Consider the following 12,070-nt stretch of genomic DNA (forward strand, 5'->3'; position numbering starts at 1 on the left):
CCACAATAACACAGTGGGAAAATGAGAATTTTCCATGCTCTCTCCTCTGACACATTCTATTTTACTTTCTGTTCTCCAGAAATTTCAACATAATGGTTTTTTTTTTTTTTAAATTCTCTCAGAAGATGGATGTGTGTAGTTCAAAATGCAGGAGCACAAATCATTTATACAACACCAACATTTGCACACAAATCCTGGGCAAAGTAAACAAGCACAGTCAGTGAATAAGATTTAAAAATGGTTTGCTGTCACACTACTGCATTTTGGCAATATGTCATTATTTGGATCAATGTGTGCATTTCTGGCCTTCGCTGAACTGTTTGCACACCATACTGTACTGGGTGGTGCCAGAGGACCAGCTGGTGTCACAAACACTAACTTCAGATTTGAGATGACAAAGAAATATCTCTGGTAATGATGTTAACTTGGCCTTCGTAAGTCTTTTGACAGTGAAGACAATGGCTGCACAACAATCCTTGACTCACGCAGGACAAATCACAGCAAATTCATCTGTCATACAAACAAGTAGACTCTGCAACATCATTTGTTGCAGAAATTTGAACAAGGCAATGGATTTTCTCATTACAAGCAGAAGATTGCCACTTGGTAAATATAATTCTACCGCTGCTTCTGCCACGGAGTGGCTCTGTTAGAACACTTCCGCATTTTGAAGAGAGATGCTATTTTAGATACCCAACATGAGACGCTGGAGTGTGATTTAGAGAATAACTAGTCACTGCTACAGTCAGCATTATGGATCCATACAGGGAATGGATGGCATGTTCTATGAGGCTGAGAATTCTGGAAAAAAAATGAATTCTGGAAGAAAAAAATTAGTATGAGTCTGAAACTGGACATTAAGTTATTACACAGTTTAGACTTCAGCTACTCTATGCATTGTTCCATAGCTGAACGAATTTTACAACCTCACAGACATATGATTAAATAAAACTCAGCATTTGTGAAGTACCCAGACATAGTAGCCATGACTGCCACAGAAAGACCCGTAAAAGCATAGTCAAAGTGGATTTTCAGAAAGCTTTCTACAAAATTCTTCAAAACACTTACAAAAACCAAGTGGTCATAACAGAAAAAGAAAAGCCTTGTATGGACAAGTAATTGGTTAAGCAGCAGGAAACAGAGGGTAAGAGTAAATGGTCAATTCCTGGAATGGAGGGAGGCCACTTGCAAAATTTCTCAAGGATCTGTGATGGATCTGCTATGGTGAAGGTCAGCAGTGAGCAACATCCAGTTATTCAAAACAGTACAGACTAAAGATTCATGAAGGGACACTGTGAGACTGACTGGACAGCAGAATGGCAGGTGACATTCAACAAATAGTGACCTACATGGGAGGGAAAAAAACCTGCAGTCCTAATAAGCTCATGGGGCCTAAGCTGACCATTGTATTACTCAGGAATGAGATTTTGGGTTATGATAGTCCCATGAAAACAGCAGTTTGGTCCTCGATAGTTCTCAAAAAAATAAATCAAGTGTTAGAAACATGGACAGGAGCATCATTGAGCCATTGTATAGATCTGTTTCCATCTAACCATGTTTATACCTAACACCGTATTTTTTATTCCCCTTATCTCAAGAAAGGTAACAGAACTGGAAAAGGTTCACAAAAGGACAAAAAGGATTATCAAAATATGGAATAGCTTTTCCTTCAAGAAGCAGTCTAAGCAATCTTAGGTTTTTTAGGTTTTTTTCATTCTGGAAAAGAGAGTTTTGGAGACATCTGACAAATTTACAAAGCTTTAAGTAACCGAGCAGAGCGCGGAAGCGGGCGGTTAGTCTGAAAGGAGAGCTGGTGCAATCGTTACTGCTGCTCCAGCCGCCGCCTTCGCTGCATCTCACCATGGCCCACAAGCAAATCTCCTATTCTGACAAGTACTTTGACAAGCAGTACAAGGACCGACATGTGATGCTGCCAAGAGAACTTTCAAAACAAGTGTCCAAATCCCATCTGATGTCTGAAAAGGAGTGGAAACGACTTGGTGTTCGGCGAAGTCTTGGCTGGGTTCACTATATGATCCATGAGCCAGAACTGCATATTCTTCTCTTTAGAAGACCTCTTCCAAAGGATGAGCAGAAATGAACCATTGTCTACAAATGTTCTCCTAAATCTTCTGGAACTATGTATACGAGTGTATATATGTTGGTAGTATTCAGTGAATACTTTAAAACGTACAAAACATGCATCCATACCTGTGCATGAGCTGTATTATTCACAGCAACAAAGCTCAGTCAAATGCAATTCCAAGTACGCTGCTATAGTGCTCAGAGAGTGATGAAGTTACCTTCTTTACTGTTAATGTAAGTGCCTATCTGGCTTTTCAGTGACTTTTGTTTATTAAAGTTTATGTATTGCATGTTCTGACTAGATGATCACTTGTAAAATTTAATTTTTCAAGGAAAAAAAAGAAAAATAAAAAACAAACCAGTGGAGTTTGTTAGGCTGGGTATTAGGAAAAAATTCTTTACTGAGAGAGTGGTGAAACACTGGAACAGGCTGCCCAGGGAGGTGGTGGAGTCACCATCACTGGAGGTGTTCAAGGAACGTGTGGACGAGGCATTGCGGGACATGGTTTAATGGGCATGGTGGTGTTGCACTTGATGATCTTACAGGTCTTTTCCAACCTTAATGATTCTGTGATTCTGTGAAGTAGGTTCCAGAGGGTGGTGGTACCAAGTAACAGCCCACTGTCTCTTCCAGTACAAGGATTAAGAGCCATTGAATTAAGCTCATAGGAGATATCTTCAAAAGGACAAGAGGTGGTTCATCATGTAACTGGTAGTTCACCTGAAGAACCTCCAGCTTATTGCCAAAGGACACTGTGGATTCTGCCTGACTTCACAAAGAAACTGGACGTATTCAGAGATGAAAATCTACTGATGTTCATAAGGACATAAACCACAACTAACTGCAAAATTTCCAACTCTTCTAAGGGCAAGCAACTTGTAAGGCATCAGGTAACAGTAGCACATAAACTTTTCCTGTTCTTCTCCACAGGCATTTGTTTATAGCTATTGTAAAATACGTTGCTGGTCAAGATACGTATTTGGTCTGACCCAATATGGCCATTTTTGTGTTCTAACTCTACCTTTATAGAAGTGTTCAAATAGCAGAACAGAACATGAGGCAACAACACCTAACTCTGTTTTTCTCCACAATTGTTAACAGGAGCTAATTAAATTACCACCACCCATCCTGTGCAATGAATGACTCATGGGTCCTATGGGGAAAGGAAGAGGGAAAACAAAGCAATGTAAGTAATTAAGGACTACACCAAAAAACACGTGAAACACAGAAGGCAAATTATGCAGGATTAACTTGCTTGTACATTTCCCAATCTAAGATAGCTTGGCTTTTCCACCAAACAGTTCTAACATCTCCTGTGTACAACTCCTGTTTCTAAAATGACATAGGTAAGTTTTCAGTGGTCTGGAAGAGTTTGATATATGAGTGTCCTGAAGGAGAATGACACTCACACGTCAGAATCAATGGAATGGAATATGTGAGGAATCTCACCTGCTTCCCTGGGAAGAGACAACTGCCTGAATTATCAAAGACGGTGCTTTAAGCTAAACTGGCTGACCTTGTACTCAAGGAGATATGGGAGCACTCAAACTATATTCTAGCAGCTAAGCTGGGCAGCCATACCTCTCTCCATCCATTCTAGGCAGATCAAAGGTGCATACGACCATAGCTATAGATGTTATTGAACAAGAAGAAACCAGATGTCAGCACATTGACACGGAAGTGTTTTGTCATCAGTACCGGAATGTCACACGCAACTCTGCCAGTTACAAAGAGACTGCTGTAAAACTTACTCTGTATCTTCTGCATTGGATCATAACCAGAAAGTGATAGCTGACTTTGTGTTAAAACTGGGCTGAGTTTACTAATAGATGCACCTGTCAAAGGGAAGCAGAGTTGTTGGTTTTTTGTTTGGTTGGGGTTTTTTTAATCCTGGGTTCTTTCCTAGGACAGAACCTTCAGAACATAGTAGAAAATGCTAAACAGGGCTGAGTAAGTATACATAGACTGCAACTTCACAAAAGCTGACTGTTTTTAGGGACAGGTGTTTAGGGATTCTGTTTTAGTAGGAAGTGCAAAACAGTAATTTCCATACAAGTTTCTATGCCTGACCGCGGCTGCTAAGAGAAAATGTACAAAGGGGAGTTGAAGTATACATGTATAGAACTATGAAATACTGTTTGTAGGTTATATTGTAAAAATCTGAGGTTTAGTATCTTCTCAAAAATGTTTGCTGTTCAGTAAAAATATTATTTAAATACCCATATAGACGTTTAATCCTTCAAATGCTATTAAATTCTTAACTCCAGAACTATCTTGTAGTATAACGTTCCACTACATACTACGAAAAAATGTGCAACATCTATTAAAAGGAAAAAGAAAAGCTGGAAAGTAATGTCTCCCTGGACTTTGAAAAAGATAATCCAGGATCATCTTATTTATTGCTTCTACAAATATTACTCATTTTCCTCTTTAATATCACCATTCTAAGAAAAAAGTCCCAAATTCTGCAGTGGCCTCTGAATTCAGACATTCAGAGAGATTTTAAAACTGTCAGGTTTTCTGTTTTTAAAGACAGCTGGAGGAATTTTATTTCAATAGCATTTTTTGAGGAGAGATGGGAAAAGACCTCTGTCATGCTTTAGGTAAAGGAACAACAGTTATTTATCTAACTGCATCACCATCGCATTTTTGGCATCCATGTTTGCCTTTTGCTGAAGAAAAGAAAGGGCTAGTAAGCAGTGACAGCAGCCCGCTTTCCTGAATTGTCATAGCTTTGTCACTTCTCAGTTTGCATGTCAAGCTAACATCCTTGAAGTATTTTGCTGAGTTAGACACACAGACATAAACACACACAACCCTATGGTTCTGGCCTTCACATGTAGTTATTTCATCCAGCATGCATTCATGCTGCACCAGTGATTTATTTCAAAGTCACTAAAACACAAAGCATTTAATTTCTGAGTGGGTACAGATTTCTCCTTTAGAGCCCAGCCAATCTATTACCCTTTTAATTGCAACATACTCAATTTCTGGGTTTCATTAACTTTCTGCATTGAACTGGTATCCAGGAAATCTCTTTGTGGACAGTTTAGACAACTAAATTGATTTACAACTAAATTGGTTTACATACCAAGATTATGTCAGACCATGTTTTTATAACACTCAATTCAATGTCATCTACAAGAGCCCACTTCCTGTACTGAATTACAGCTTTCAAGTACTATATTGATATCATAACTTATGCCACAGTCTGTTCAACTTCTGTGTACCTACTCATTTAGTATCTGATGAAAGACAAAATAGCATTTTAATATTAATTTTTATGCCCAGAGTCCATCAGTCAACAGATTCAAAAATATCAAGCAAGATTTAAAGCACATATAATTCACAATAGCTACTGAAGTACTTATGTAATCCAGGGAACAATTATCTACCTTTTGCTGGCAACAGCTCAGCCACTTCAGGACGAGGGCGTGAACTTTCATACCTACATCCAGAAATTGCTGCTGTTTCTCACTCTCCTGACCTGGAAGAAACAAGCTGCTGCTAGCAGTTAAAGATAAGCTAACTAACCATCGGTAATGCAAGCTCTTGCTAGACAGTGTTGGGGAATGGAGAGGCCTATTTGAAGACAGACACATACAAAAGACCAACTGAGTCTGCAAATTTTTTTGAGAAACACCAGTGTAAGGTTAAGGAGAACAGGCAATCTGCTTTTTTTAAATTCTCCATTAATTTCTGGAAAAGGCTTGGAGACATTAGGAAAAAGAAACTAACAACGCATTTAATAGCTGAATGTCCGTTTGAACACTAAGGGCAGGGAAGGACCACACAGCCTCCCAGTATTCAAACCCACACTCCTGGAAGGGAGAGGGCGATCACAAACATTTCTCACCTAAGATATCAGTGGTTTAGAATCACTCTCCCAAACGTAACAAGATTTTTCTCAGTAATTTTACATGAAATCACACACACTGCGAGCGGCAATCTCTTCTGAGTTTTAATAAGCAAAGACTGCTTTGCAAACATACTGTGCTAAGCTCTAAGTCAACACCCACGTGGTATAGAAGCATGCAATCTTAATGGAATAGCTCTGTAAGATGTGTTTTTTGTGACCAGTCATGCAGCACACACAGTGAGCAGCAAGACAACTGAAGCAGTGATTTAACAATACATGGTATAAAACAGTCAAATTAGCAATGCATGAGCATTAGCCAAAATAATGACTGGAGCTCAGGCAGAAAAATGGATCATGTTCAGCTGAGTAATTTGCTTACAACAAGTATCATCACTGCTTCTGGTACTAATTTTCCAAACAAAGTGCAATTATGCCATAGCTAAAAGATGAAATGATCACCAGAGTATTCAACGCATTAACCCGTATATGCCATTAATGTTACTCAAATATTGCTACAAAACAGACCCCGAGACTTCAATTACACTAAGTTACTTCAGCCATCAGGAGGCTCAATCAAATGCCACAACCTGAGAATGGCAGTATGAGGGTATCATCAACACTCAAGCTCCACATTTATGGCACAGAGCAGGTAAAATATGCTGCCCAGTGGGCAAACCACCTCCCAACATACTGGAAATTAAAAAAGCAACACACCCCACACAGTCTGACCTCAGAAAAAACATCTTCCTGGTCTCAAATCTATCAGTCAAGCTGACTCCAGTCATGTGAACCGGAGATCAGGCAAGCATCTAAGAACATTGAGACCACTGTCCACCATTCTCCACATTCCTTCCAGTGCTTCAGAAAAGCCTACAAGAAAACTAATCAATTGCTCAGCACAAGAATAAGCAGAAGCAGCATCCTCCCCGCATCCCACAGATGACCGGATAAACTGCTGAAACACAGATTTTTCTCCCCCCTCTCCCTCTTTTTTTTTTTTTTTTTTTAAATAAAGTTACAATCATTATCAGATTTCATGGAAATTTTCTCTGAGGATACATGTTAGCAGCTTCTGAGAACCACAGCTCTTGATTTAGGAAAGTTTCTACTCACTGTAGATTGAAGAAAATGTAACAACAGGGCACATTTGAAAAGCTGTGAATAAGGGTTCACAAAAAGGTCAGAGAGAGGCATGAGAGGTATTCAGCACAATTTAAGTATTAGGTAGAAAACACTGTTGGTAAACTCAAGTTTAAGCATTGTGCTGACTCTTCCCACTTTCAGTGGGAACACAGGACTAGATAGGATCACTGTTGAGTCACTAATTACCACCTTCCACAAGAGCAAATATCCACATAAAGATCTGAGATGGACTATCTCAAACAATCTCGAACATTGACTTTATCCTGTTCTCCCATCCCCTGCACATACTGTGAGCTGCAAGTCATGTCCCAGCTCCCCACAGTAAATTAAAGATTGACAGTATAAAAATTCCAAAGCCAGAAAATCAACATTTCTCGAGAAAATGAAGAGGAGAAATTGCCATTGTTTTGAGCTTGCCAACATCAGAACAGGTCTTTGAGGAACAACTTCTTTCTCAGTCAGGAAACATGGTAGAAAGAAAACAGGTAATAGCTAAAGAGCCACAGAGAACTTTTAGCAGTCAGTAGCTTACAGAAGACAGAGCCCCACAACTCAGGGCTTAGACAAGCAATTGGGTTAAAAGGAGGACCATTAAAAAAAAGAAAAAAAAAAAGGGTGGGGGGGAGAACAGAAGGAACCTTCATAGAAATTGCTGCTAACATCTTGCAGACCCTGCACTTGAAGCAGTAAGCATTAAATTTGTAACAATTAAAAGAAACCATCATAGGAAAGGCAAAGGAAGGAGGAGTGCACATTGCATGCATACACCTCTTGGATCTCAGAACCCTCCCCAAAATCCCCTGTATATACACAATAGAGGTGCAGCAATGCAGAATGATTTTGATCCACAGACAAAACAGCTTAGCTTGAGTATAACAGGAGACCTTCCATTTATACAGTTCAAGAAGTAGAAGGCTGAAATATATTACGTCATCAAAGCAAGAGACTGAGCGAAGCAGAAGTTGAGCCATGGACATGCAAAAATAAATACATAAATCCTTAACACCAAGCGAAGCAAATGTAGAAGGCAAAGCAAAAAGCCAGCACTGACAGAAGAGGTCAGCCTGGATCCCCTCAACAATTCAGATTTCAGATGAAAGAGGTAGGTGTTATAAACTAGTACTGACTAGATGGAGAAACCACTTCTGCTGAGACAAGATGGTCCATGGGAGAAGGAATTAGACAGTAAATTAGCAAATCTATATGGTTAGCCAAGTACTGCTGCTGCGAGAATGATCTCAAATTTAACCGGGGAAAGCAAACGGGTGGGAAAAGAAACATTTCAGAGAAAAGCTAGTAAACTTTACAGAGTAAGAGAATATAAAGCTTATAGCAGAATACAAAAGAATAAAAATATACAAAGCCTGTTGTGTGGTAACACCACTCAAAGCAAGAAACAACTTGATACAAACTATTCTACTGACAAAAAACCCAACCAAACAAACAAAAAAACCCAACCAAGCCCAAATTCACTCCCAGTGTCTTTTAAGTTTGAAGACACCCCAGTGATTCAAAAGTAGCCTGTGTGAACAAGAGGTAATAACATAGTATCAACAAGATTGACTAACATTTCTTTCCTGTCTTCATATACAGCTATTTCCCAACTCCTCTATGACAGCCAACCTCTGGTTTTACATTTTCTTCAGGTTACATCAACCATGAGTTGCCCTCAAGGGAGGACAGTCTCTCCAAGATAAAGATTAAACAAAGAGTCAAGGATATAGCCAGAATTAGAAGTGGTTTCACATTCTGCCACCGCCCTGGTGGCCACCTGTCTGTGGTAGCTTCAAAAAGTATTTCCTGGTTGCTACGTAGAATGTGCATGTCGGCAAGACAGATTGGCTATATGGAACAGACCACAGAAAAGCTATTGAGCATGTACCTTTAAACAAAACAAAAATAAATAGTTTTAAAGTGATAAAGTGGTATTTGTTACAATAGACAGGCATGCAATTTTGTGGGGACAATGTTCAGTAGACTTGGGTTCACCTGCAGAATAAGAATGCTCAAGAAAGGCAGGATCTATACAGCTGTTTTATTAATATGGTATGTGCGAGAAGTCTCTACTCCAGTACTTGATCACCTTCTTGCTCAACCATTCTGAATATTTTGCGAAGAGTTAAGAAAAATCTTAACAATTTCTGATTAAGAACAATGCATTTCAAAAACACCAAATTAAAAAAAAAGAAGAACCAACACATCACTGTTAACATAAAGAAAATACAACACCTTGGAACAGGAGCTTTTATTGTTTTTTAATGGTATGAATTCGTCTTAAGCACTCTCCGGAAACTAATGAAAAGAACTCTTTCTAAAAGGAAACTACATTTCTCAACATAGAAGAAACTGTGTGTGAGAAAGCTCCACCAAAATAAGTTTGTATTGAATTATTATTTATATCTACATCCTGTTTAGCCATTTAGGAAAAAAGTTTAGTTCATGTTTTGTAGACCCCTTTGTGTAAAGCTTTAAAAAGGCTTCTGCTAAAAGAGGGAGGGCCCCGGTACTTATATCCTCCAATTCACACTGTGTGGCAACTCAGAACCTTCAACCTGGATTTCCCCAACAAAAATAAAGCCATCCTTATCGTTTCCTCATGAAGCAGTTGGTTTTAAGTTTTAAACAAAGAAATATAAGGGGGATGTTGAACTATAGAAAAAAAATGGTCATGTTATTGTTTATAGGTCTATGTAACTTCATCAAAATATTTTGACTGAGCCAAAAACAAGCTTTGCCAGAGAAAGCTAAGCTCATCAAGCGATAGCTCTGCACGTGTTTTTCTACAGCTTTCCACATGTTCCTAAGACTCATAACCTTTGAAAGAGGTAGGACTGGGCACAGAGACTGCCTAAGAACCCTTTTCTGGCTTAATTACAGCAGCACTGCACTAAAAAATAATTGAGGTTTGCTTGCGCTTTGGACACCTGCTTGAAGTGGCAGGCTACCTCAAGAAATTACAGCTTATATTCAGGTGCTCCTCATCTTCAAGCTAGTTATGCAAGGACAGTACACCCTCTCACACTATCTTACAAGGATGTTCCAGCATACACATGCATGGTCTCTTCACAAGTAGGTAATAGGTCTTTTAAAGCTTGAAGCAAACTTAATTACTCAAGTTATTCTTCAATGAAAATACATGCTTCCCCTTTACACACACATTTCTGAGAGCAAGTGCAGTTGGGTTCCTGTCAAAGACGAAAAAGAGAGTCCAGCCAAAGCAGAGCAGGAGATGAAAAGCACAAGTGGAACACCCTCATCCACGCGGAGTGAGCACAGAAGACAACCGCCAGCACTGAAATAAATTAACCAGCACAGAAATTAACCAGCAGTAGTGCAGATTTATTTGTATTTCCTGAAACTGGAGGACATAAACTATTAAAGCTGACCACTTTTATTTCATACCACATTCTGAGAACCCTGGATAAGGAGCCAAAATGAGTCCAAAGCATTTTTACAGCACAGAAGGTACTCCAGATCCAGACACTCATCAGATACAAACTAGCATAGGACCTCTCTGGCCCCACACATAATTGCTTTTAATTTCATTTATTAGTATTGTTGGATGACCAAATATAAGGTCGTACACTAGAATAATCCTATAGTTCACCACAAGAAATATGAAGTACAACTCATATACTGTATTTCTGTAAGAGAAGACCAAAACAAGCCTTATCTGTCAGGGCAGAGGGGAGAAAAAATAATGTGTCAGTTCCAAAAAATACACCAAGCCCAACAAACCTTCAAAAATACCGAATCACAACTGCTAAGTCCTCAACACATAGAAAATGTTTCTTTAAATTATCTCAATGACATGATCACTGTAAAACGTATTTCATTTTATTAAACCACCATTCTGAAATACGCACTCTGCTTTCAGGCTTTTTGAAAAAGATATATGTATGACGCTGAGTTCTAAAAACATAACATTTTCTTTCACATTTACAGAGGTACTTCTAAGACAAAAATTGCATATAGCCATCTGCTCAAACTATTAGGTAATTGTCTCACGTGACACCACACAAAAGCAGCTGACTCTTGCCTACTTGGGCTTTATTTTAAATAAAGATGCCATTCAAAATTAAACATTATAATAATATATATAACGATACACGCTATCTCTGTTTTTAACTCTACTGTACAGCAACTAGCCCAAAACCAAATTATTTACAAATGTTGCTCAAAAAAATTCCAACAGAAATGTATTGTTTGGAAACTAGTTTTCATTCATGTGGTTTTCATTTTTCTGCGTTTGGTTTTACCCTATTTTGAGCATTCATTCCACACTTCCACCATGTGGGGGGAAAAACAAAGAAGTATTTTTTCCTTCTCCCTAAACAACTTGCTGCTGCTTCTCTTTGCTTTTGAACTTCATTCCACTTTTAGTTCTATTTTAAATAAGGGAATTAACATCAACTTTCCTGAAAAATGCAGCACCTAAACATTAATTCCACCACATAAAACAATTTGGAACTGCTGCTCAAAGACTGTATACAGGCATTTCAAAGTCAGGAGATTCTAAAACCAGCTGCATACTGAACCAGCTGTATGGCTCAGCTTTGCCATTTTGATAGTCACAGCACTGAAAAATCTCATTCTTTGATGAGTATTGCTATTTGCCCCTTCAGCTTACAGGGGCAATCCAAAATTGGTGAGGGAAATCAAGAAATTGTCCTCCAAAAAAAATTACTAAACTTCTAACAGACATTTAAACTTCTAATTCAATTGCAGTTGATAAGTAGAACCAGATCATTAAACTACAAATTAAGAGAAAACTTAGAAAACCGGTAACAATTTTGTAATCTAATGTTATGTTAACATTTAAGTTTTGAAGGATAGCAAGAACTGTCTGAAGATCAAGTAACATCTGGAGCATGACCTCTAAAATTAATGCAAGAATTTTCATTAGAAAACCACTTAAATTTGCATATACCCATGATGTGTAGCTGAAAATTTTCGTTTCACAGTCAGAACCTGCATATGAC

At 38.5% G+C, this 12,070-nt stretch overlaps 2 protein-coding genes across 3 annotated transcripts in view; one reads left to right on the forward strand and one right to left on the reverse strand.

Moving 5' to 3' along the window:
* ARL15 (ADP ribosylation factor like GTPase 15) overlaps positions 1 to 12,070 on the reverse strand; it is a 219,976-nt gene that overhangs the window by 185,356 nt on the left and 22,550 nt on the right. The gene's annotated exons all lie outside the window — the stretch shown is intronic.
* On the forward strand, positions 1,862 to 2,103 carry LOC104250205 (cyclin-dependent kinases regulatory subunit 2). Its single transcript, XM_009819618.2, has one exon. The coding sequence runs from the start codon at positions 1,862 to 1,864 to the stop codon at positions 2,099 to 2,101; it is 240 nt and encodes a 79-aa protein (XP_009817920.2). The 3' UTR covers positions 2,102 to 2,103.

The sequence above is a fragment of the Gavia stellata genome, chromosome Z (genome assembly GCF_030936135.1).
Source record: "Gavia stellata isolate bGavSte3 chromosome Z, bGavSte3.hap2, whole genome shotgun sequence".
Taxonomy (NCBI): Eukaryota; Metazoa; Chordata; class Aves; order Gaviiformes; family Gaviidae; genus Gavia; species Gavia stellata.

Coding starts and splice junctions, on each gene's coding strand:
- LOC104250205 (XM_009819618.2), top strand. CDS start 1,862: ATGGCCCACAAGCAAATCTCCTATTCTGACAAGTACTTTGACAAGCAG.